This window comes from Nelusetta ayraudi, unplaced genomic scaffold, assembly GCF_046127955.1.
Source record: "Nelusetta ayraudi isolate G7.1 ecotype Tasmania unplaced genomic scaffold, CSIRO-AGI_Nayr_v1 ptg000017l, whole genome shotgun sequence".
Lineage (NCBI taxonomy): Eukaryota > Metazoa > Chordata > Actinopteri > Tetraodontiformes > Monacanthidae > Nelusetta > Nelusetta ayraudi.
In genome coordinates this window covers 10,735,835-10,761,611 of record NW_027466067.1, presented here as the reverse complement: position 1 = coordinate 10,761,611, position 25,777 = coordinate 10,735,835, and the positions used below count along the sequence as shown (strand labels likewise).

At 42.4% G+C, this 25,777-nt stretch overlaps 2 protein-coding genes across 7 annotated transcripts in view; one reads left to right on the top strand and one right to left on the bottom strand.

Annotated features, from left to right (window-relative positions):
* Positions 1–9,455, top strand: part of LOC142887619 (coiled-coil domain-containing protein 30) — a 12,643-nt gene extending 3,188 nt beyond the window's left edge. Inside the window, exons 5-15 of one of the 4 annotated variants that reach the window (XM_076025397.1) lie at positions 372–461; positions 854–1,019; positions 1,369–1,440; positions 2,289–2,404; positions 2,547–2,654; positions 3,821–3,933; positions 4,552–4,693; positions 5,794–5,930; positions 6,092–6,209; positions 7,816–7,874; positions 8,452–9,455. In XM_076025397.1, coding sequence (XP_075881512.1) covers positions 372–461; positions 854–1,019; positions 1,369–1,440; positions 2,289–2,404; positions 2,547–2,654; positions 3,821–3,933; positions 4,552–4,693; positions 5,794–5,930; positions 6,092–6,209; positions 7,816–7,874; positions 8,452–8,611 — 1,281 coding nt within the window. In that variant the 3' untranslated portion in view covers positions 8,612–9,455. Of the gene's footprint in view, positions 1–371; positions 462–853; positions 1,020–1,368; positions 1,441–2,288; positions 2,405–2,546; positions 2,664–3,820; positions 3,934–4,551; positions 4,694–5,793; positions 5,931–6,091; positions 6,214–7,815; positions 7,875–8,451 lie in introns of those variants that run through there. The other 3 variants (XM_076025396.1, XM_076025398.1, XM_076025400.1) reach the window with 3 other exon arrangements.
* Positions 8,778–25,777, bottom strand: LOC142887620 (N-acetyllactosaminide alpha-1,3-galactosyltransferase-like). 3 transcript variants are annotated; one of them, XM_076025401.1, is made up of 5 exons: positions 25,411–25,777; positions 23,938–24,027; positions 18,897–18,992; positions 16,418–16,555; positions 8,778–10,779 (listed from the first exon to the last, which is right to left on the bottom strand). In XM_076025401.1, exons 2-5 carry the CDS (start codon positions 24,012–24,014, stop codon positions 10,095–10,097), a joined length of 996 nt encoding a protein of 331 aa, XP_075881516.1. In that variant the 5' UTR covers positions 24,015–24,027; positions 25,411–25,777; the 3' UTR covers positions 8,778–10,094. The 3 variants fall into 3 exon arrangements, with proteins under 3 accessions (XP_075881516.1, XP_075881517.1, XP_075881518.1); XM_076025402.1 differs by having other exon boundaries at positions 25,527–25,777; XM_076025403.1 differs by lacking the exons at positions 23,938–24,027; positions 25,411–25,777.

The following is a 25,777-nucleotide window of genomic DNA, read 5'->3' as shown; positions in this document are numbered from 1 at the left end:
ATTCTGGGAAAAACGGGACGGGTGGCAACCCTACCTTAAAATGAAAAAGTCTTATTATTTAGAGTATAACTGCATGTTGTTGTGAGCAATAATAATAATAAACATCATTAAGTAATAGGAACTATTTATGGCCCCACTACACTGTCCTATACTAACGACCCTGAGCAAAGCAGAAGAGAATGTCATTGTCATTTCATGGAGCTGTTGTGAAATATATCAATAAAATCCTTTGTTGTTAAAGCTTAACATTTCATCGTCCATGTTAAAACTAGTGTAAATCCACTCTTCCTTTCAAAATATATATTTTTAGATGTCCTGATTGGTTTACATATACTATTTCACTGCGAATAAGCGACCTCATGTCATTTCAGTTTAACCACAAGGGGGCAACACGTCACAGCCAGAGCCCATGGAAGCGACTGTTTGGATTCCACAAACAATGCAAACACACTTTTATTCCTGTATGTGGTTTAATGCCAACAGAGACAGAATGCATCCTGTACTAACAAAAACTAAAAACTGCACCCAGGTCAGTCTAAAAATCCGACACAACCTAAAGTCATGGTCACCAAGGCGCATGACTGGAAGTGAAGGTCTATTTGCATGTGTTTTCCTTACAGCAACCAACTCAGTGGCACCCACAGTAACTGCACTGACTTGTTTTGTTCCACTGTCTGATAGGCTCTGTAGGCTGCCCCGCACTTAAAATGCCAGAAGAAAGTCTTGAGTTTGCGCACTGCTGCTGCATCAGTCCACTGACTAGACCCTCCAGGTTTCTTCTCTGCATGGGCGTGCACTCTTGAGCCAGACCCGTCAGCAATTAAAAAGTTTGCCTTCCATGCTTTCTCTTGAGGCCGAGTCCAGGCATTTGGCCGGCCAGCTGAGCAGTGCAAAGATGGAATGTTCCCGTCTGGAGCGGGACCTGGAGGAGGGCTCCCGCCGGTTGGCCATGGCTCACACTGAGATCCGACATCTGACAGATGAGCTGGAGTCCGCTCATTCGACCCAAAGAGCCTATGGTGAGAGATGTTTGACAGCCATTTGCCTCAGTGGGGTTTAATCTGTAAAGATCTCTTGTGGTAGTAATGGCAGTGATTCAGCAATGCGGGTGCAGAGCTCTTGTGTAACATTAAGAATACACGAAGGGGAAGTGTTTGAAGTTATTGTACACTTCAAACAAAGTCCTTTAAAAAAAAAAAAAAAGTAGCATTTTAATAATGCTCAAAAGGTCCAGTTAGTGGACAGGTTACACATTTACAGATTTAGTCCACCATCTGCTACAGTACTGCCATTTGCTTGACAGTCAAGAGAACACACTGCAAGGGACCTTTTGAAAAGGAACGTAAACAGTGTTGTTTGTACTCTTAGAGCCTGAGCTGCAGGCTGCACAGCACGAAGTCCAGCAACTCAGGCAAGAAGTGGAAAAACTGAAGAAGTACGGTGAGAAACATTTGCTGTGTTCTTGAAGAGCTCAAAATAAACTACACACAGACACAACCCCCACAACATCACAGGGACTCCCGGTAGATTGTTGATGGTGCTGAGAGCTGCACTGACATAAGGCAGAGCATTTATAAACATTAGTCTCTTGAGTGATACAGTTAGAGGAGTTTTTTATTTTAACCAGCACTACCATGATGTATTTCAAATCCCAGCTGGGAAAGACCTCAAATCAACTACACAGAGCGTAACTCTCTTTTGAATTCTGCTTTCAAAGGCTACTGGTGAGTGTAGAGTAACACAGTAATGCCGTTGTCATTGTCCTATATAACAGAGTAAAGGCTGCCCTCTATAGTGCAGGAGCAAGACAACTTCATTTTGTTTTTTGTTTGTCTCAGACGTACAACTTCAAGGTCACTTAATGGGACTCATTTCTGATGTTTTCCAAAGCTAATTGGTCAGCGTGAACGATACACTAACACACAGAATCATTCCATGTGCATTTTTGCATTGAAATCTTTGCATATTCCAATGTGGCCATGTAGCTGCAAAATAAGAATTAGTAAATCAAAGTGTGATTCCGTTGTAATGTTTAAGTTCATTTCTAAAACCAAACTCCGCCAGGTCAAAGTCTGTGACAAAGCTAGATGTGTAGTTTGGTTTATGTATCCAACACAAGAAGCCAGAGTACTAATATTGACATAAATGCAGTTTACGAGGCCACTAGTATCAAAATACAAGTTTCATTTTCCAGCGTAATCTTGAAGGCAGTGCATAGAGAACAAACTGAAATGCATTAGCTTCCATTTTCTAATCTAAAAAGTGCATTATCTGACTCTGTTCCATAGAAATGGCCGAGTTGCGCAAGAGCAAAGAGCTTAATGATCGTCTGGACTATGAGGCAAGAGCCTTGAGGAACAGGATACGCGCTGTGGATGCTGAGAATAACTCTCTGCAGCTATCTGTAAGCACTTCCTCATACAAGGATAAGAATATTTAGTTAAAACACATTACAATGTCAGCTTGTGGAACGCTAAAATTTACAGGGCCCTGCTAAAGGTGAAAGGATGAGTCATAACATAGCAATACCTCCTTGTGTGCTTCAGGTGATATCACAGCAGGAGATGGTGAAGTGTTTGGAGTCGGCCTTGGCGAAGCAGCGGTCGGAGCTGCGGCTTCTCACTGAGCATATTGAAGCTAGACAAGCTAACGAGGTAGCGCCTGTAAGTCCCACGGGTTATCGGTTGTAGTTTGGGGTTTAGGGTTCTTTGGTTTAAATAATGTCAGGCCGAATTGGTTTATTATATTAAAAACTCAGTGTGAAACCAGCGTGTATATCATTCAGACCACGACTGTCTAAATCCCTCTATTAATTGTTATCACAACATATCGGACAGGACACAAAAGAGTGGTTGAGTTCAGAAGCTATTTAATCAGCCGAGAGGTCGAGGCAGGACGCCAAAAAACATGATAAAACCAAAACCCCTCAGTAAAAGTCCAAGTAACAACCACTGAGAAGCAGAACTACTGTTGCAACACTTCAAAAGTGTCAAGACAATGAGGCAGAGAGGGGGAGGGGAACACAGCCTTGACTGAGGAGGGAGAAAACAATGAGACACAGATGTAAAGAATTTGGAAATAAACCACAAAAGGAATGATAAACAACGATAACACAATGGATTTATTCTCATGTTTACTGTGAAATGTGAAATTCTATGTATCAGTAACAACAACAACAACAATAATATAATACAGGCACACAAAGTAGGTCCAACCAGACAACTAATGCCCTGCGCGGGCCGGCTCACAACAATGCACTTAATTCTGAGTAGGAGTCCATTTGTTTCCTTCTAAGGGAGCAGGGGCAGAGAGAGGCAGTGACACAGCATTGTGGAGAGACCCAGTATCAGCTCATGAAGAACCCAGAAAGTTCACAGCAAGGGGAAAGTGACTCATTTTTTTTTTTATTGCGCAAAAGATGTGTACACACAAAAACTCATCGAAGGCCCGTTTTCAGATGTACAAAAAGTGACTTGATCGTGTGGCTGGCGCACACACTACGCTAGGAACTAAACCTAGGAATTTTCCCAAAATATTCTCTACTTTCTCTTACAAATGCAGACCTTTCCAAAAAACCACAGATTTTCTTTGTGTGTTAATTAGCCCTACACGTCAATAAAAGACGTGCATAATGTTTAGCAACTTAGTTTCTGCATTTGAAAGTACCTCAGGGTTCAAACGCAGGTCTTTGTACATGAGGCCCCTGGTCACACATCACTGCTGACTGTCGACATATCACACCCACCCTTATGTCCAGTGAGAAAATGTGAATACAATGAAACAGTGAACAGTAACATATTTGTTCTAATTCTTGATTTAGGCCCCTGCCAGTGACCACGAAGCAGAAAACGATTTGTTGGCCACCAAGGAGAAGTGTGAAAAACTCAAGACAGAGATCTGTGAAACCCTACAACGCCTGGACAAAGAGCGGAGGTATGATGTTGCACAACAGTAGATTCCATTCCGCTACCCCTAGGATTGCGCAAAACCTAAATATCAAAATTAAAAAAACTGGTAATGGAAACACGCAAATTTCGAAAAACGTTATCAAAGAGAAAATATATAACAACCATTCTTGACAGCAAACAAGCGTAAACAAACAAAAGCAACGTAAATCTTGTGGGACGAGAATTGACGAGAATTGCAGCTTATGCACTCCACACCAGTCAACGGAAACACCTGCAAATCGCAATTGTACTTTGTCAAACTTTTAGAAAGATCACTTTTATTTTGCGAAACACTGTAATGGAAACACAGCTGGTGAAATCCGCATCGCCACCTTCCCAAAAATAATCATAGTAATTTTTTTACAACAATATTTTTTTGTTTGTGCTCAGATCATCTCCTCATGATGATTTGGTTGAGTTTTTTGTGTTTTCCGGAAAAACGTGCAGTTTATATGCAGATGATCTCATCCTTTCTCAACTGCATTTCCCACTGCATCCACGTGTTTGTGTGTGTGTGTTTACAAGAAGTTGTTTTTGCTGCAGTGAATCAATACCGTCATGGAACAAACACCAAAGTAATTCTCTCCACCCCTTCCCATTGCAGTAAATACCATGAGATGAGGGAAAAACACAAGGCAAAGCTGTGTCGAACCAAACAGAGATTTGAGGAGGAAATGTCGTGGCGGAACGAGAAGATAAGCAGTCTCGAGCGGGAACTCTCCTTGTGTTCTCACTCTTTAGCAAAGGTAAATCTGCAGCGCTGTCTGGCTTGACTCAAAGGAAACATAAAACTGTTTTCAGCTGCCTGCTTGGTATTTATTATGGCTCTGTGGCCAGATGTAAAACTGAGGCTTTTGAGGCTTGTAACATTTACAGACCTCCAGTTACGCACAAAAATCACATAACTGATGTTTTTATTTGCGAGGAAGGGCAAATTGAGTGCATCCACACATATGGAGGTCACAGTAATGTGTGGAGTGTAAATACTAAAAAATGTTTCAGTTCAGCTCATCTGTTTCTACGTTATGTCATAATAGATCATTTAACAACTCAACTAAGGAAAAACAAAATAATTTCTGAACTCCCGAAATCTACCAATCAATTTTAGTTTCCCCCCTGGGGATTTAACAATCAAATCTATGAATCAATTAATAATATTTTCAGAATTTCATTCATTCATCTTCTATACCCGCTTCTTCCTGAGCTCAGGGTCACGGGGGTCTGCTGGAGCCTATCCCAGCTGTCTTAGGGCGAAGGCAGGGTGACACCCTGGACAAGTCTCCAGTTCATCGCAGGGCCACATAGACACAGACAACCATTCACACTCACATGCACACCTACGGACAATTTAGAGTGTTCAATTGACCTGGCATGCATGTTTTTGGAGTGTGGGAGGAAGCCGGAGAACCCGGAGAGAACCCACGCAGACACAGGGAGAACATGCAAACTCCACACTGAAAGGTCCCAGGCCCGGAATCAAACCCACGACCTTCTTGGTGTGAGGCGGCAGCGCTAACCACTGCGCCACCGTGTCGCCCATTTTCAGATTTTTTCCAGATTAATAAATGAGATGAAATGAAATGAAAAGTTGACTCTTGTGCATTAAAACTGACTAATTTGCCACCAAAGGTTATTCATGACACTGGGCCAGTACCTGTAAAGCATTTTGGTCCATTTATCATATGCCAGACTGCAAAAATGTCCTTACAGGGTATTGAGTGAAAGAGCAGTGAACTGCAAACCAAGGCAGTTTAAAAGCCAGAGCTTGGTGCAGCTGAAGACAAGGATTATCTCAATGTGACCTTTGGGTCCGTTATACTATGAAGAAGAATGATTTGTTCCCTAGGAAAAAGAGCTTACGAGGAGTGTGACTGCGGAAAATGACAAACTGCTCAATGAGAGAAGAAAGCTTCTCCAACAGCTGGATGAGGAGCAACACAACAGACAGGATAATTATCTCACGGCGTCTTTGTCCAAATGCAGGTTCTGACTTTGACACACGCGCACACACACGCACACACATTTTTGCTTTAATAAAATGGCAAAGGTTGAGAACCTTTTTTTTTTTTTTTTTTTGAAGAACCTCAGTAAATAAATGTAACCATTTTGATTTTCCACCTTGCTATGTTTTTCTTTCCCTTCAGAGTGGATTTTCTGGATATGGAAAACAGGAAACTGGCAAAGAAAGTTCTCCATGTGTCCAGTCAGCTGGCAGTACTGGAACGCAGACTCCAAAACAGACCGTCAGCAAAATCTGCTGAGGTACCAACACAGCTTCAAACTCATTAACCCATAACTGTATTTCCTATTGTTACTGCGGGGTGACACAATGCTGTTCTAACACTGTCAAAACTGTCAAGAAAAGCCTTGAGTGTAGCACTTTATTCTTTTGTCAACCAGGAAACTCTATCCAGTTCTGATCAGACTAATAATATTGCAGCATCAGCACGACTATAGTTTGCATTGTGTCGAAGCTCGCAGCGCCTTTCCTGTTATTCTGTGCTCATAAACTCCAAGAACATGCCACCTCTTGTCCTTGAAACGAGGCTACCTGACCCCAGGCTATTGAAAGATCCCTCCTGCAGTCGAAACTACACTTTTAAAATGGTTTGTTTTCGGGAACTGATTGATATGAGCAGTTTACTACCACAGAGGTCCGGCATCAGAGCCACAGCAGGGACCCCGCGTAAGCCACCTCTGCCCTTGCCTTTGTCTTGCACACTGCACAAGCAGAGACATCATATCAGCATAAGCACGCGCATGTGCCAAAATTAGCCAGGAAGCCATTTCACATTTCCTGTTCCTGACAGTGAGATAAGAGTTTAAAAGGGACCGTACAAGTTCTTGACTTGGACTCGGTCTTGACCTAGTTTTGGTCCCGTTAGTGTCTTGGTCTCAGTTAACGGCGGTCTTGACTAAATCACTACCATCTGCTTCAAGTCTTCGCCTGGGAGACACTTTGCTAATGCAGTGAACTAGCCCTGTGTTGTGTTGCTTTGCCCAGCCTCGTCACAACCCAGTTCCTCACCCAGCTTGAAAACCAAAGACCAGGACTGTACCTAAACATTTAAACGTGTTCACTGGTGATCTCCCTCTCCTGCTAAATGAATCTCTGGGTCTGGTTCTCTGTCAGCAGACTTTGGAGTGCAGTTCCCAACATGCTGAGATATTTCCTGGGCTTCCTGAGTGACATAATCACGTCCTTCCTGCCCACATTAGATCTTTTTTTTTTTCCTCTGTTCAAACTGCACTGGAGACCAAAGCAACTTTTTTGATGCGCCCTCTCTTTGACCTGTCAAGGCGTAATACATTCCAGCTTGCCCTTATGCATTTCTTCCTGTTTTTCTGGCCTCTTTTAATTTCTAAAAAAATGCCAGGAATTTTCACTTCACACCGTTATTCCCTGTGGATTGATGAATGTACCGGTAGTTGTTGCCTGACAAAAGTTTCCTCACCTTGCATAGGTTGCCTTTAAATCAATGTTTCATCTTTAACAATCTTTGCTGTCTGCTTGACACGTTTTGACAATTTTTTCCTGGTCACATGTGCTTTTTTTTTTTTTCTATAACAGCAATACTTGAGCTGCTTCTACAATGTCAAATCTTGCTTTATCTTGAATAATTTCCACATCACTCAAAATTGTATCTCCTTCATTATCTTTTTGTGTTTCAATAAAAAAAACAAAAACAACTGCAACTCCTAGGTCTGTGAGCTAGCTGTCAGTTTTCAGTCATCGTCGCGATTTTAATTGCAGCTAAAGCAGCAGATAAATTTCCGATCCTCACAGAAGACCACCAATCATTACCGGAGGAGAGGAAACAATTTTTTGCAGAGGTACCATTTCCTAATATATGATTTTGTCGTTTAGGAATTGAAGGCCTCTTTGAAAAAGCAGATTTTCCCACCTCCCCCTGTGCCAACATTAAGGTAGGCCTGATCCCGGTCAAAGGAATACATTCCACATTTCACCCAATTTACCTACACACCACTTACTAAATGAAGGCTCTGGGGTCATGAGCGAATGCTCCATGGAACCACAGGAGCTAATACGGTGGCCACAGCTTCACCATAAAACTGCTTTGGAGGCCTCATTCGAGTGCTGCCTTTCAGTTTGACTCATCGAAAACAATACAGCACATCCACCTAGCAAGACGTGTTCTGACTGGCACTGCCAGTGCCATCATCCCCTCTAGATACAAATATGCAAGTATTTTGTACATTCTTGTTCTGATTCAGATCGGTCTGTTCTTCAGCTATGTTGATGACATTGCCAGTGTAAAGGATACATTTTCCTTTTGATATCAGTTCTGTAGCCGCAACAGGCATCCATTAGACTTAATTCTTTCCATCTATGGAACTCCAGAATGGTTCCCTGGATTAAAAATAAAGAAATGAATGCATGAAAGACACCAGAGCCTGTATCCGGACAGTGGTGAGTAGAAATGGGGTGATATGTCGCGTGTGGGTGAACTCCCCTTCTGAGAACCCTCTCTCCCTCCCTCAGTGTCACAGGAAACAAGTCAGAAGAACGTGAGGGCGACAGCCACACTGAGCCAACCCACACGACCACACAACCCCACATCTTCACCTCTCGTTCAGCAGAGATGAGATACCTGAACCTCAACTCCTCTCAAAACCACTCAGAGCCCGTTTTGCTTACTTAGTGGTTGAGAACGTAGCTGCATGGAAATGCTAGATGGAAAGAAATGGCTATTGTTAGACAAATCCAACACAACACGTTCCCCTTATTTATAATCAACTAGTTGCTGTGTCATAATAAACAACAAAACAGTGACGATTTGCATTTGTCAGATACTTCTTGAGTCAGGCTTAATGATTTCCATATGAAGATATTTATTTTTGATCTTGGACTCCAATGTAGATCTATATATTTAAACATATATATATAGTTAATTAAAAAAAAAGAAAGAACAAAAACCACCACATAACATACTTAGCATCTTCAAAGCCTCCCAGAAAAACACGCAAGGCTTGGCTTTCGGCTATAACTGATCCTTGTGTTGGTATTTTTTCCCCATGTCTATTCAAAAAAAATTCAAATTTGAAGTTCAACCAATAAATATCTTTTACTCACACAAAGTTGCTGCCTATGTACACAATATTTCCCTGTTTTTTCATAAATGGCATTTTCAACAACACCATTTTGTTTAATATTCCTCTCTATGGCCTTTGGCAAATACAACATTTACGTGTATAATGATAAACTTGACACATGAAATGGACCACAAACAGGATTCTAACATCGCAACACAGCAATTCAGTGATATTGTAATGGCCCAAGATTGAGCAGAAAGACAAAAGTGAAGGAGTGACGCTGATAGCAAACTAAGGTCAGTGTTCAAAGGAAGACATAGTATGAAGAAATATGAAATCTGCATTTTGCTCACCTGTGTATACAGTGTCATGAAAAACAACAAAAGTAAGCAATTGTGTCCAGCTCAATAGCTTTGTCAGTGCAAATGCATCCAATTAAAGTGATGGTACTTACTCTGGAATTCTTCTGTCTTAGATATAAAAACTTGGTAAAGAAAACGGGCTTGCCGGTGAAAAAACACAATTTCAGTCAATAACAAGAAACAAAATTTTTTTTTTCATTCCCTCGATACAAAACTAAACTCTGACTAATTTGTCCCACATAAGGGGAAAATTTCCTGAGAAAGGTTAAAGTAGTCAACATATATTAAACACACATCACAATTTGTGATGCATGCAAGACAAGACTGCAATAATCAAAAATACTCTGCCACCGAGGATCTCGAATACAGTTTAACAATGTGTGGACAGACACGGACTAACTGCCAATTTCTATTTTAACTATTCATCATTGAGTGGTGAGAGCAGCTCAACGAGAGCTCAGTGCTTAGGTTAAGATTTGGCTACCTTGCTTTGTAAGCTACATTGCAAACACACTTTGGCCTGGTTAGACATTGGAAAGGCACCATAATCGTCAGCATTCAGAGGGGGAAAAAAATTCCCAAAACGCTAAAATGAAAGAACACACACTTGCAGTTTTGCAAAGAAATGTGACAAAAAGGCATCGATGACAGGAACCTGAGAGACTAAGGCTTGTTAAACAAAAAGACCCTTCGCTTGGCCTTAATATAATCAGTAAACATTCAAAGAGTGCTAGGCCGCACGGAGTGTGTCATAATTTTTCGGTGCCCACAGCAGTCGAGTGACCCGAATGTCCTTCCTGTAGCCAATGAGGTTGTCCCAGCAGTACTCCGGAGAGAGCACCCTGCTTGGTTTATGAAGCCACATGTACTTGTTGAGGTGACTCTCGTCGTGCCACAGGGCCTCCACCTTGTTCTCCTTGTCCCGCATGATGCCCTGGTAGCAGGCCTCGGTCAGCGCTTTCACACTCCGCCAGGTGCCTCCGAAGACGGCGGCGTGATAGTAGAAATCGCCGCGCTCCATGTACGCCTGGGATTTGGGGTTCCTGTCGTAGGTGTACATGGCCTTGGGCAGGTGGTAGTAGTAGGCGTGGAGCAGGGCCACGGACTCTCCCAGGGTCTCCGAGCCGAACCTGCCGGTGAACACCTGGTCCACGTCGAAGCAGAAGACGTGCGTGGCGTGGTGGCGAATTTGCGTGTCAATGGTGTCTGCTATGCTCTTCATTCGCATCATGGAGATGTCCTGCCACCTGTGGTGTCGCTCCACCTCGACGACCTTTATGCTCCGCTGAGGTGCGAGCATGATCTGTGGCATCTTCTCCGGCTGGTCCGTGAACACGTAATAGGTGACCGGCAGTCCCAGCATGAAGTGACGCTCGGCGGAGCGTAGAAAGGGCTGAAGGTAAGCGTCCATGTACCTTTGGTGTGAGAGGTGACAAGAGCAATGGATTAACGCCTAGGACGGTCTGAAGCAGGCGTGGGTAAGCTACAGTTTTGGGGGGGGGGGCCATATGCAACCCGTTAAGCTTTTTAATCCGACCCGCCAGAACTTGATGATATAAGTAATGCAATAGCTGTATTTAATTAATTAAAAAAAAACAAAAACAGTATTTTACGAGTCATTTCAATAAAGCGCTAAATACCGTGGGGTTTCAAAGACATTTTTTGTTATAACGCTTTTGTTTGTTTTCAAATGACATTAAAGCTTAAATGTTTTCTACATATCCCGTGATTTATTTTTTTCTCCTATGAGGTGGGTCACCAAAACACCATCTGCCGTTGCTCCGGCCCCCCTGTCTGAATTTTGGAACCCATTGTGGACCCAAGAGAATTGCGATTGTCCCAAGGACAGTGATCAGGTTGATTCGTGTGATTCCACACCCAACTGTACCCGGAAGCCTGGAAGTATTTAAGGTGGAGATGTTAGCTACAGATTAATCACGTTTGTTGTGTTTGCTTATTGGATACAAAAGGAAACTCTGAAACATTCTCCTCTTTTAAAATCCGATCTGGAAAAGACGATCGCAGAGCGAGAAACTTCTTGCGCAATGTGGCTTTCATCTCGTGACCGACGTGCATGAAGAGGTGACAATGGGAAGCAATACGATGTGCTATTCACGTGGACTCTAGATCAGATCAAGAAGAGCGTTCCACCCACTTCTCTGATCCTCTGATCCGATCGCAACTTCACTCGGAACAGACAAATCCAATGGGAACCAAGTGTAAACATGGCTGCCTTTTGATGAGGTCAGCATGTCATTTGAATACCCAGGGCGCATGTAACCGCACCTCATGTCACTGCAATATTTTATCTGTCCTGAAAAGCTCTTTTTCTTAACTATAAGTGAGTAGCTAATGTTTAAAGACTGTGTCCTGGAGTGCAGCAGTAGTTCATGATCAAGAATCAGAGGGTGGTCAATCAATGCAGGCAGACGGGTATCAAACCCATAACCTTCCAGTCTCAGGGCAGGTACTTTTCTGCTTAGACGTGGATCAAACTTTGGCTGTGTCTCAATTCAGGGTCTGCATCCTTCGAAGGAAGCGTCCTCAGTCTGAAGGAAGCGTTCTCCGAAGGACCCGACCGAGAAGGACGAACCAAAACCCGCCTCCCCGGTAACCACACGGGACGGTGTAGCCTTCGGCGTATTTCCTGGTTGCGTCACTGCCGTTCCCTGCTGCTGGCCAACCCCGGAAGTGACGTTTTCATAGCATCAAGCTAACCATTGGTTCGCCATCTAACGATGGCGTTGGATGTTCAAATAAGTAAAAACCCTACGTTAAACAATACTTAAATTTATACGTCGTGTATTTGCCAGTACATGCCGCTAATTTCAGCTGACTTCCCAGGATCCCACGATGCTTTGCAGCAGCACGCAACGCATCCTGGGATACAGAAGGACACAAAGGATAGTAGCGGTGCAGCCTTGGAATCGTCTAAAAGTAGGGCGCATTTTCGAGGGCGCATTTGGAGCATCCTTTGGACTTTTGGGAATTGGGACAAGCCTTCGCGCAGTGCTATGACGCAACTTCCTTTCAAATGCATGCTTCGAAGGATGCAGACCCTGAATTGAGACACAGCCCTAGACAAGATTATTTTGGGAGCATGAAAATATGTGGAATTCAGGGTTAACAGTTCTTGAGGCTAAAGTGTTTGGGGACGAGTCTCATCAGGCCCACAAAGTTGCTGCGAGAGGTATTTTAATCTGGCAAGGAATCAACAGAACATGTTAAGTGGGGGGGGAGGCGAGGACCTTTCAAAAAAAGTATATATTTGCTACTCTTTTAGTGAGGCCCAGATTGCAGCACACAGCTCAGACGCTCCGACTGAGCACCCGCATCAAAGGTGACTGTTCTAACGTCCGTTACCGGCATGGCTGCAATCTCGGTTTCTCTTACAGTCACACCGCTGCTTCATATTCTCCGTGAGCGGAAAGCGGCAGAGGACGCAGAGCCGACCTCAGCTCAATAGGTCTTGACCACTTTTCCGCCTGCTTTTGCTTGCGTGCACAATCTTGATAGAGCACTTGTCGCACGCACTATGTTTGCAATGTGCACATTCGATTTTTGCAACACCTCGCTAAAGCTGCAGCCGCGGCTGCGACCTGACCTCTGATCAGTGGAAGGAAACGGGTGGATGAAAGACACTGTTTCATTCAGAGATGGAGCAGATTCACACAAAGAGGTTTAGAAGTTTCTAAAGTGAAGCAGATATTTATGCTAAAAATGCTCAAATCCAAACCTCTTCAACATTTGGTGGCTGCATTTTTTTTTTTTTTAAATAAACAATTAAAAGATGTTTTCTCTCCATCAAAGAGCCACTAGCACTTTAAACAGTGGATTAATCTCTTCCTCCATCTCCTCCTGAAAGTAGAGGCCAGCTTTGGTGTGACACTAAACTCAAGCTCCATTTTCCGGACAGTGAAAAGCATTAATGTTTGTATTAAAGTATTTCTTGCGAACTGGACCTATATTGTTGGTAATGTTTGTATTAAAGTATTCCCATTCATTTATGGTGTTTTTAAACAGGTACTATATATTGTAATGGAAAATTACTGCTCCAGCTGCTTCATCTCCAGCTTCAGTTTTTTTTTTTACATATCGATGGAAAGTTACAGCTTGCGCCTACATGACTGAGAGTTACTCCTCTCAACTTTGTTTCTCTGCACAGCCTGGTATCTCCTGGTATCTCTTGGTATCCTAGCAATGGGAGCCGGAAGCAAGGTCACTGCAGCCTGTGCCTGGGACTGCTTGGAGTAACCGAAACTTGTTATCTTGCTTCGTCCTCCCTCACAGGATAAAGGATCCTGACTGTCTCTTGTTTTTTGCACTTGCGTTCTGACTGCCTTGCTGTCACTGTGTGTGCCTTGGAGCTCCAATAATAAACGCTTATTAGACTCTGACAATTTTTTGCTCTTTGCTACTGCAAGCACAGCTGAGGGAGGATTTTTATTGAGACTATCCACAGTTGTCATATTATCTTTTGTGGCGTCAACTTTAAGTCATTCAATTGTCTTGAATGCTGTTGGGGTTGGATCTGAGAAAATGAGACAATACAACAATTTCTTTGGATTGGAATTGCAGTGTAATTGGTGTCAGATCCCTGGCTTTGAACTTTCAAACATTGCTGTGCGGGAACTATACCTCGTTTCTGTAACTATACTTTGTTTTGTTTGAATGCTTTGTTGTCGGAACTGCGCTTTGTTTTGTTTAAATGGTCTAGTTTTGTTCCATTTTTGGCACTACATTTTGGTTGTGATGGACTGGAGATTGTGGTTGCATGTGTATGCAGTTCGTGCTCTTGTTGATGGCAATATTTGGAAAATATACGCCTGTAAGTAGACGCTGGCACGCTTGTCTGTTGCCCAATAATGTTGGGGTGATGACGGGGTGCATAATTTCATGTTCAGTGACGTTTTGATTCCTTTTAAGAAATGATTACCTTTAAGAAATTGCTAAGTGTAGTTTGCTAAGTAGCTTATATTTGAACATATATGGACAACATTTGAATTGCATGGAAATACTGTGAAGAGTGGGTGTGATTATATTTTGTTTGTATGTTTGCTGCAATTTTACTAAAAGAGCGAGCAGATTTAACCACACCGTTCAATATGGAAATACAAGGAAACGAGTAAAACACCTTAAACTGCCAAACTGCCAATCATCTCTGACGTTAACTGTCTTGTCTAGTTTGACATCAACTCAAGCGAGGAAAGAATAATTGCATTTATGGTGTCTGTCATGTGTTTCAATGCATTTTGTCTAATAACGTTTCTTTTCCTTATGTTTCTTTGAAATGTTGTTATTGTTGTTGTTCCTTATGGGTGAAATACAATCACCGGTGCTCACCTTTCATACCTTGCAGCGCAGGATTGTGATTGGTCTGTCGGACCAAGAGTATTTTTTGTTTTTGTTGGCTGAATTATGGCAGGGCTCAAATCAACAAAGGACATTCATGCACAACAGACTACTACTGCCTCCCCAACAACTACAAACACTAGTGCTACAGTGATGATTTCACTGATTTCTTTTCCACATGAAAAATCACTGTGAGGACCCTTTGTGCTAGTTTAGCCTTTTCGCAAGCACACACACAATCCTAAGCCAGAGCGCGCCCAGCACCGACACCGAGACAGTTATTATAGTTAAATTCAAGCTCACCATTGACGTACTATTATTGACAAAGTCTCAGTATCCCGCACGCCCGGACCTGTCTTTGGGGACGTTTCAAAACAAAACCATTCATTGTAGGCTAAAGCAGGACAACTAGCTAGCAGCTTTATGAAAAGCAAGCAGGATTCAGTCTCGGCAAACGGTGGGATAATTTGAGAGACATTATGCTGATGCCGGAAAACACAGGATCAATGGGAACTAATCTGATTGCGTTTTCTGTTGGGAAATTTTCATGGTGTGGCAAACAGAATTCTGGGTCTGGCTGCAGCATGACCAGGCCACACCATGTGGCTGCCAGTGAGCTGGAAGCCTTGAAATCCACCCCTTAGAAGCTGTTTTCCACTTGTAAGGAAAAACCACTTATAAAGTCTTCCAATGAGGAAGAATGCAATGGAGCAACACTTTGGAACACATTGTGTCACTTTGCCAACCCTTTTTTTTTTTTTGTGCATTTTGGACAAAACGGCCCCATCAGGCAACACAAATGAAAGACTGATGAACAATGTTGCAAAATGTAACACAACAAACCTTTGCAATTTTTTGATCTGACGTGTTGTGTACCATCTTCGATCTTTAGTAAAGCTGTTCCTCTGCCAGCATAGCTCTACCCCTCCCTTCAGGCTTGCCATGACCTCATAGCCACATTTTCACATAACGACCCTCGGAACTGTGGGCAAATTAACTTACAACAAGAGGCAGCAGAGGTGCCTTGCACAAAGTTGTCATCAAGATGAGAGATGAATCCCTCAGCCTCTTTATGATTTCATAAAGTCAACGACTCTCGAGAAATGAATCCAGAGAAATCATCTGAACAACTTCCACAAGTTTGTGTGCTTGTTTGAAGTGTTTTTCACTCTTTTAGACCACTCTTTTAAACTACTCTTTTAAACCGCATAAATGCTTTTGTATACACTTGTATGCAAAATATTTAATCGAAACAGATCATTGTAGTATTCATAGAATGTTTGGCTGGTATTAAACTACAAGAACAAGAATACTTGAGGGAAATTCTTGAGATTTTTCTTTACATTGTTTCAATCCTTTCTTGACCTCGGATTCTTTTAAATCCTTGTTTGCCAGCAACAAATCACTTAAGACACACACAACACATTTTTTGAGATATTTTCATTTTTAAAAACAAACTTTTTTTTAAAGTTTGCTTAAAAGTTGGACGAAATGCCACAGAAATACACTAAATGACTGACAGATGAAATACCTTCACTGCTCCCTTTTCTGTTGGTTCACTTTTCTAAACTAGTTTGTCAGACTTCAGCCCAGAGGCTTTGTTAAATTCAAACTGTGCGGTGGCAAAATTGGGTTGGGCTTCTGCTTGTGACACGCTAAATGCAGCCAACTGTGTGTTCAGGTGCCAATGTGAAAACAAACCTGCCGATAGCAAACACCGTCAGAGCCACGGAAGACCCTGAGTTCTTGTGCATCTGGTCGTAGACCTCAGGGAGAAACATGCCATCCCAAATGATCGGAGCTTTCCAGGAAGTGCATGTTTGGACGTCGGGTCTCGACCTGGAACAAGTAAATAAGATTCCTTAAGACTTTATGCAACATTTTCATGCTGGGCTAATGGTGATTTTCTTTCATGGCAGATTTATTTATTCATTTTATTTAATCCAAAACAAACATCATTCTGTGTTAATATGCAGCACAGCAAATGAGAAAAGTGCATCAGCGTTGCCAGAACAAGGTCACGTAAAAAAAATTCACTGACTTCAAAATGGAGTCAATACAGGAACATGGCCACAACCCACACAAGGCTGTGAAACCACCATCATGAGTCGCAGGGGAACTACCTCACTGTTTTTCCATCTACTGTAAGGCAATGAGAGTTACGGGCATGAATCTTCTGTAAAACTCTGAACAAACGACAATACGCACAAAGAAGATGGGCTACTCGGATGGGCCGAGTGTGAAAACGGGGAATTCAGAACAGGCCAAAGGCAATTGCACAATCACTTTCCCAAACTGCAAACAGTCCTTCTTGATTTTGATTCCACAAAGTGTGTTCGAACAGAGTCAGTAGGCAATGGGAATTGGCATTTTGAAAACATCAATGTGTGGAATGATAAAAACAATGGACTCGCACTCAACATAGTGTGACCACTAACCTTGGAGTCTGTTTGTGAATTAATGTAGCCCGCTAGCACACGTTATTGGAAAGGGAAGTTTGTGTGTGTTTGGGGTTAAGAGTGATAAACTGCACCGTTAATGGCTTTATCAAAAAAAGCCAGCGTGCGACACCACAGTGAAGCATCCCTCCCCTCCAGGCAGTAACGGATGCAGGCTATTAGGACACACAGAAAGTCCCAAAAGGTTCACTAAGCACGCAGAGCAGTGAGATGAGGGGAGTGACACTGTGTTTGCTGAGCAATTTGCTTTTTCCACTTGCAGATGCACCAAAATAATGGACATCTGTCGTCTGCATGCGCCGGTCTGGGGAGGGCGGTTCAGCAACCGAGTCTTCGCCTCTGAGTGGACTTGCAGAGATGGAAAACAACATTTCCGCTTCCAGAGCAGGTGATCTGGGCCGGATCGATAAACTCTGTGTAGGTTCACTCCAGGTTAAACTCGTGCACAACCACCACCGCAACATTAATGGAGTTCTCATTTTGCAATTCGCGGTGGCAACTGTAAATAAGATAAATAAATAATGAGGTGTATATACATATATATATATATATATATATATATATATATATATATATATATACATATATATACACATACATATATATATATATATATATATATATATATATATATATATATATATATATATATATATATATATATATATACATATATATATATAATTTTTTTTTTACACTGCTTCGATAAGAAACACATTCTGCAGAAAAAATTCTTAAAAAAAAAAAAGTTTAAATGCAAAATAAGATGTCTGTCTATTTAATATTTGGTTGGGACAGAACCTGAAAGTTGGTTTTCATAGAGGTGGATTCTCAGCAAGAGAAAAAAATTCTTTATTTTGCAAAGGCAGAACTTTGCGTTGGGTATAAAATTATGTACTTTAGGCAGGACTATGATTGAATCGTGTCTTTGGACAATGATTGTTGATAGGAAAGACCTTATTTGTACATTTTTTCTCAAAAAGGCAAAAAATACAAAGTCCTGTCAAAGGAGCAGTGCAAATGGCTCTCTGAAAGACACCAAAGATATATAAACTTCACTTTACACATTTCCATTCACCAAAATCAACATGTATTTCTAATTATTAAGACACCAACTTCAAAAATGTATCAATGCAATGGAAACATGCAACACTTCAGAATTATTCCCATTTTTAATCGTGTTCACAGTGATCTAAAACCGCTTCCTACTGTTGGACACAACAGCACGCTGATTTTATTCGATGTTTTAGCGCTTTCATAGGAACATCCACTATATCAGTGACTTCAACTCCTCAGGTAGATTCTTCTCATGATCTGCAGTGCATTTTAGATGTGGTTCACCGTAAGAACATGTTGGATTAGATGCTGCACGAGGGTATGTTTTTTCTTCAGTTGCTGCATTTCTCCTGACGAATGACGGAAGAAAACAGAAACCAAAAAGAATTGGTGGTTTCCAACCGCGCCACAAGTCTGCTCTCCTCCCCTCTCTATCTCACAGACACAGACACACACACACGCACACGCGCACGCGCACACACACACACACACACACACACACACACACACACACACACACACACACACACACACACACACACACACACACACACACACACACACACACACACACACACACACACTGTCTGAAAGCAAGTGACACAAAACAAGGTCGACCACTATTGCAGCAAAACCAGTATTCCCGACATGAAATTCCAACTCACTTCAGATCAAGGCTGGCGTCCACGCTGTTGTCCAGAGAGAGGAGGCCGGCACTTTCCAAAGTGCATGTGTCCATGGGTATATAGCCTATTAGGATTCTGTCACACACGCACACACAGAAGAAAACATGTTAGAGTTGGCTGATTAAAAATTGCTGTATACTTCATATTACTTAATAGAAAAAAGTAACTTTAAGTATTTTCTTCATCAGAGGAAAAATATCCAAATGTTAAAATTATTAAAAACAATGCTATCGTTCAATCTAGACCACACAAGTAAATACTTGTTGGCTTCCAAATACAGCACAAGTGACCTTATTTCTTATCGACAAATCCGACACCAACACATGCAGTTCGACACCAGACATCACAGCTGACACACAAGACACGAATGCTTGGTCAGAGTCTGCGCATGTGTGTGTGTGTGTATATATATTACACATTACACACACATAACACATAACACACACACACACACACGGGTCTGACTCACTTTGATAACCAATATGGCTGAATCACACCTATGCTGCCCTCCACTCTTCCCAGCACCTTAGCCTGGACCACAACTCCCAAGATTATAAGTCCATCCTATAGGCCATCAACATAAATAACTGAGCAAACTGCAGGTCTATGCATTAATGAGGTTAACTCACAGTTAGCATTCTTATTAGATTAGGGGTGTTTATTGCTGACATTATTCGAGACAGAGCGCACACCTTTCTGACTGCGGAATTGTGGGAGTTCATGTGACTCATTTATAAACAGGATTGCAGACACAAATTGAGACAGGTAGGATTATTATTATTATTATTATTATTATTCGGGGCTGAGCCTCAGCGAAGTCCTGCTCAGATCTGCTGAGCAGGTCTTCGCAAGGCGAAGACTCGATTGTAATTATTATTATTATCATTATTACTACTACTTGGTCAATAAGTGCCAGGAAGGGGGCCAGGTCCCACTCATTCCTGCTTGCAGGGCTGGTTTCATGCTTATCTTCATTTTCTGTCAATGACTTATCAAGCAACCATAACTCACGGCGACACACATTTAAACAGCCTTCCTGGATCCTCCATTTATATGCACAGCATAATTGGATGTTCTCAGTGTCATCATTATCAGCAAAGAAAGAGTGCTTTTCTGAGATGCACTAGCAGAGACTTGTAATTAGTTGTGCATACTTTTGGAAGGTGTGCTGGGTGGGGAAGGATGAGTGTGTGTGTGTGTGTGTGTGTGTGTGTGTGTGTGTGTGTGTGTGTGTGTGTGTGTGTGTGGGGGGGGGGGTTAGAGGAGCCCATTTCCCTGTGCCCACTGCGGACAGGGACCATGAAAAAGCCTCGATCGTAAAAGAGTTCTGTCGCTTTTGTTAATTTCTAAGATATTAACAAAATGTACCCTGTCTGGATGAGGTAGTTGTTGCAAGAATTGCGCCACATAAATCACAGTGGATTTTCTCCAAGGTCCCCGTCAGTGCAAAATGGTTCAGTCCACTCTTACACAGCAGGCTGACTCAACTCGGTTATCTAGAACTGTGTGTGCTGAACCCTTTCCCTTGAATCTGTGATTCATCATTCAGAGTGAAGATTGTATGATTGCCATTGCTAATATATGTTATAGTTACAGTTGTTATTGTTCTGGCACCGTAATCTGTCAAACGCCTCCCTGAACGCACAAGGCATTGTGTCATAAAATGGATGCGACTTCCATTGTAAAGTTCCAGATTTTATTGTTGGAAGTACACAAAATCGTCGGGGGTGGTTACACGGTTTGGTGCAGTTGTCACAAATAAAAGACAACACCATAAAACATCACAAAAAAAGATTGCGTTTATGTGCAAGAACTAACACGGTAGCAGAGGATGAGGAGCAGCTACAGAGTCCCACCAGCTGTTTGCTAGTGCTGTCATACTCTGGAAGTTTCACTTTCACATGGTGTCTGCTTGCCCCGCTTTGACCTTGATCTCGGATTTCAGAAGCCAAGCAGGCTGGTGCAGTGTCATGATCATGACATGCCCTTCTTCAAATCAGACCAACGGCTATTTTAAAAACGCGTTACAATGTGTACGACCACATCACTGCCGTCTGAAACGGAGACGAGCAGACACTCCGTGGTACTGGCGCAGCGAGTGCCAACAGATACAGCCATGGAAATACCGGTTGATGCTTTAAACAAATACACTGACTGGGTAACGCTGCACTTGGACACACAAGCAGAGGGTGGAACTTCCTGAATGCAGTATTGACTTGTGACTTCTCTGACACTCGGATACTGCCTGTTCGGACACGAAACACGGCTCTGATGTTAGCGTCAGTGAAGCAAACTCTGGCCCGAGAGCCAAATTTGGCCCGCATTGTCATATATTTGGCCCATGAGACAATACACAATCACTACTAGAGCTGAGTGGAGTATTATACAGCACTTGCACCGCTACAACTATAAAACCCAGAATGGTCTGCTGGTAATTTGCTGTGTCAATCAGGAAAAGACATTCATTGAAGGATATTATTAGGACTTCATTGGTGGATTGTGGTTTCATTTCTTTAATTTATTATTAGCCCTTGGAAAGGTTACTGTTGAAATTGAAACCAGAAGGCTGCAAATAAAAGGAGACATTTTATTTTGATGAGTTTTTTTTTTCTTCAAATTTGAAATTCGATTTTGCATGTGTGCAATATGAAGTTATGTATTGAATAGTCTTAAGCTTTGCTTGTTCCGAATTCAAGTTGAAGTAAAACTTGTTTGGGTCCATATAAAAAAGGTGGCCGGAAGATTTTTTTTCAATAAATGTGATTGTTGGCACGCAACTTTGTCCAAGTTTTACATTTTGGCCCACTGCGTATTTGAGTTTGACACCCCTGCTATACAGCATACTTGGATAGATACTGGAATCTGTATCTCGCATGGAAATGAATCAAGATCAATTTAATTCATCGACAAGCGGCAAGTCAAAGGAGCGACAGAAAACACCAACCCACTGAACAAGTGTGCCCACAGTTCTAAGGGTGCGGTGTGTCAGTTATCATTTCAGTGACTTTAAAATACAGTAAGAGTAAAACCTCCGTGAACTTGAACCAGCTGTCCGGTATCGCCGCATCATTGATCCGTTCTCAAGGTTTAGTGTAGGAAGTATCCTGGCCACAAAGAGATCACAGGAAATTGTAAAACATTCCCCATGACTGGATAAGAGAGCCTGGACCACCTCAAAAACTGCTGCGCAACAACAGGGGAGAGTTTAAAGAGGAGGTGGGATACAAAGGCAGCATGTGGAGATAAAGAGAACAGCTGTTTACAGCTGGAATTACCCAACCAAACACTCGTGGCCCAGGAATCACAAAGGAAGTGAGACCAAGTCACGGTTGCGATTGTAGAACTGCTGTGGACTGGGCTCGTAAGATAATGTGATACACACTGGGGCTCTGCTGTTAGCCTGAAAACAGGAAACACTGCGACAAAGTGAGAAAACAGTGGCGAGTTGAGCACAGCTAAAATGTCATGCCGTGCAGGCAAAGCAACAGACAAATACAAACACTGGTACAACTTGAACCTTCTGATGCTGCAGGCTCTATAGAGTCAGCTGATGTGTCCAGACTAGAGTAGAAAATCTTCCCAATCCAAACAAGTGTGGCCGACACTGCTGGTGTCAATGGGCGTGACGCCATATTTGTGACCCAAGGTCTCATTTGATGTGCCTAAATGGTTTTGGACAAAAATGCAAGATTCATAACTTTGTGTGTGTAAATGAACTTGCTGTACGCAAAAACTGTGCTGTTCAATGCGCGAGGCAGTAAAAAAAATGCTGGTGTGCTTTTAGAGTTCAAATTTAAGTCTCATGACTGCATGTAATTTAGAAGTTTGATTTCAATGGGTCCTCAACCGTAAATGCGATTTCACGTTTGTGGTGTTGAGTAGAAAAGCACTGAAAGTGCTTCGTTAGAGTCAACGACAGGGAAAATTAATTTGACCTCAATTCATGCAAACGTGTCAAGACAAGTGACAGATGGCAGGCAACGGCAACGCACTTGATCCCACAAGCTTAGGCTGAGCGTCACTGCTACAGTAAAAACGGTGTCCATTTATTTTGCTTCTATACCGAAAGCGTTTTATGATGAATATATAATTCAGCAACTCCTAAAGCACTAGATTGTTGGCTATCAAGTTGCAAGTTAGCAGCCATTCATTGTGTATATTCTTAAAATATATGTTTAGTGACACAGTTTGGTTATGTTAGCTGGTTATTTGTCATTAATGTGACATGGAGAGTATCTGGCATTTATCTTGCACAACAAGGTTTAAATAACTTTTTCCTGTCAGTGAGCCCAGTGAACTCCAAAGAACTTATCCGAACCAAAAATAACAACTTGCACGTGGCCTTACTCAATAGGCCAAGGAAGGACAGTGGAACCCGGTCGGGTCTGAACATTTCTTGTCACGAGCCGCGATTCATATCATTGTTAGTTTTACTTCTGTTCAGACACGCTGTAACTGCGCTCCACTAATGTTACCACTGTTTGAGGTTATTAATGCTCTAAACCAGAGTTGTACGACTGACAGGAAAGAAAACACGTGGTTGCTGGGTTCGATGGCGTATGGAGAGAGACAGAGAGAGAGAGAGAGAGAGAGAGAGAGAAATCTGCCAACACCACACCACAAAAAGTTTGATGAGTGCTAGCTTAAGAATAAAGTGCATCAGACTTAAAAAAAAAAGAAGAAAAAAAAAGAGCCTCGTAGCAAATGATCCATCATTTCAGGGAGTGAGTGAACCTACTTCAAGATCAATCACTGTATCACAAAGCCCTCCAGATTTCAATAACTTTAACAGAATTAGATCTTCATTTATCTGCAAATGACCCCAACAACGGTGTCATTCTATGAACGTGCGTGAGGGATGTCGACTATGTGAGCGCAGCAAGAGCTACATTGTCTTGCTACGCCCCACATGCAACTCAAGAGAACGAGCGGAACGGTGCCAAGCAAACAGGAAGAGATGCAAATTACAGAGGATAGTGTACTGCACTCAACCTTTTCAAAGTATGAGGTAAGTACTTACTTCAGTGATGGAGTCGTGAAATAAAGAACGCAGAGGACAATAGGAAGGCAAACCAAACGTTTCATCACGCATTTCATCGTTCAACAATACCTGCAGGGATAGAGCAAAAGCAGATTTTAAGCAAAAATGATTATAAGTAACAAAAAAGAAAGAAAAAAAATCCTTCATCATAGCTGTCAAGATTAGATGAAATAAAGCCGTATTGAATAATCAGGTACTGAGATCAAGGGTTAAATTTTACATACTGAAGAAAAACTGTTGTGTACTCATTTCAACAATATGTTAAACAAAGCAATGATGGCTTACAAAATCAAATAAAAAATGTTTTCCTCCTCCAGCCCGACACCTCCCCAAAGCTCAACGCAAAGCAGACTCAGGAGACCAAGCTACACTGGAACGGACCGTGGGAATTTGTTGTGGTGGTGTTCTGGCAACGTCGTTGACTTCGAGTTGCATTTGATTGCATTCACTAAAACGTCACACAATGCATTAAATGACCAGGAGCAATTGCAATTGTTGACCTATCTCTCTCGGGAGAGGACCTTCCTCCCCCTTTGCCTTATTGCAACATAAACTACGGTTTGGAGTTGGGTTGTGGCTTGAAAAGTGTTTATCGTAATCGCTGGCCCGCTCCCCTATTTTTGCCTCACACATGGGTAAAAAAAAAAAAAAAGAGATTACGTCAGCTCACAGCCATGGCAAGAAAAACAAACTTTGGGTAATAAAAGAAACATTTAAAATCTTCTGAAATCGTTAAACCAATTGCGGCGCTCTGTGACAATTTAAAGAGCAGATATTGATAACATAAATCCGTTGCCCCGTATGAGCGAATACTCGTCTTTATGCTCTCAGTTACACCTATATCTCAAAGCATGCTGCCTCGATCCTCCTCCTGGGGCCACATGTGGCACGCGGTTGTTTTTTTTTGTTTTTTTTTGTAACTTTACCAGAGGCTGACGCCACTTGCCGAAAATCATAAGTTTTCCCCAAACATGGCGCGCGTTGTTCCCTCAAGAGGTTTCACAATAAGCAAGTTAAGAGCGAGCATCCCGCAAAAACGTGTCACTCACCGAGCGATGAGCGTGATGTCAGTTAAATACAGACACACCACGGGCAACAGTGTGGGCGTGGGCAGCGCGCAGTGGTCGTCTCTTATTGTTGGGGAAAGAAAAAAAAACCCCCTATATATCCAAATAAATGCACAAATAAACAACAGAGCAAAAATGTATCTTCCTCTAATGCGAGCGTTTTACGCTACGCCAACTTCACGAGCAGCCATGACGCACCGATCGCAAATTAGAAGAGGCAAAAAAAAAAAAAAAAAAAAAAAAAAAAAAAAAAAAAGGGGGGGGGGCGGGGGGGGGAAGTGAGCAGTCATACAACATCACTTAAAAACCCCCCACTTATTGTGGCCATTCCATAAAAACGCCGACGGGAGATTAAGTGTTGAGATTTGAAGTGTTTTTCGCCTACCTGGACGAGTATTTTACGCGTAAAAGCCCCCCTCACGATTCCAAAATAGCGTAAAACTGCCGTCACGAACAGGTGAAACGCGCGCAGCCTTGGCGTCCCTCGTAATAATCCCCAACATGTGTGTGAAGCTGTGGCATCATCCAGAAAGGGTGCGGCTTCTCAAAAGAAAAAAAAAAGAAAAGAAAAAACCGGCTTCTGGTCCCGCTGGGCCCGACCGACACGCAGGTGGAGCTGCTTCTCCACAGACCCCGGAGAAGAGACTGAACTCCAGTGTTCGACTGCTTTCCAGCCGCCCAACAGTGCGACATGAGAGGTGACGCTAGCAGACGCTGGAGTTCCGCTAGCTCTGCATACATGGTATTACGGC

Excerpts from the sequence above, each read along its gene's own strand:
- LOC142887620 (XM_076025401.1), bottom strand. The coding sequence starts at position 24,014 with ATGAAATGCGTGATGAAACGTTTGGTTTGCCTTCCTATTGTCCTCTGC. Across the intron at positions 18,993-23,937 it reads TTCACGACTCCATCACTGAA|AATCCTAATAGGCTATATAC; the intron begins GTAAGTACTTAC and ends CGTGTGTGACAG. Across the intron at positions 16,556-18,896 it reads GACGCCAGCCTTGATCTGAA|GTCGAGACCCGACGTCCAAA; the intron begins GTGAGTTGGAAT and ends TACTTGTTCCAG.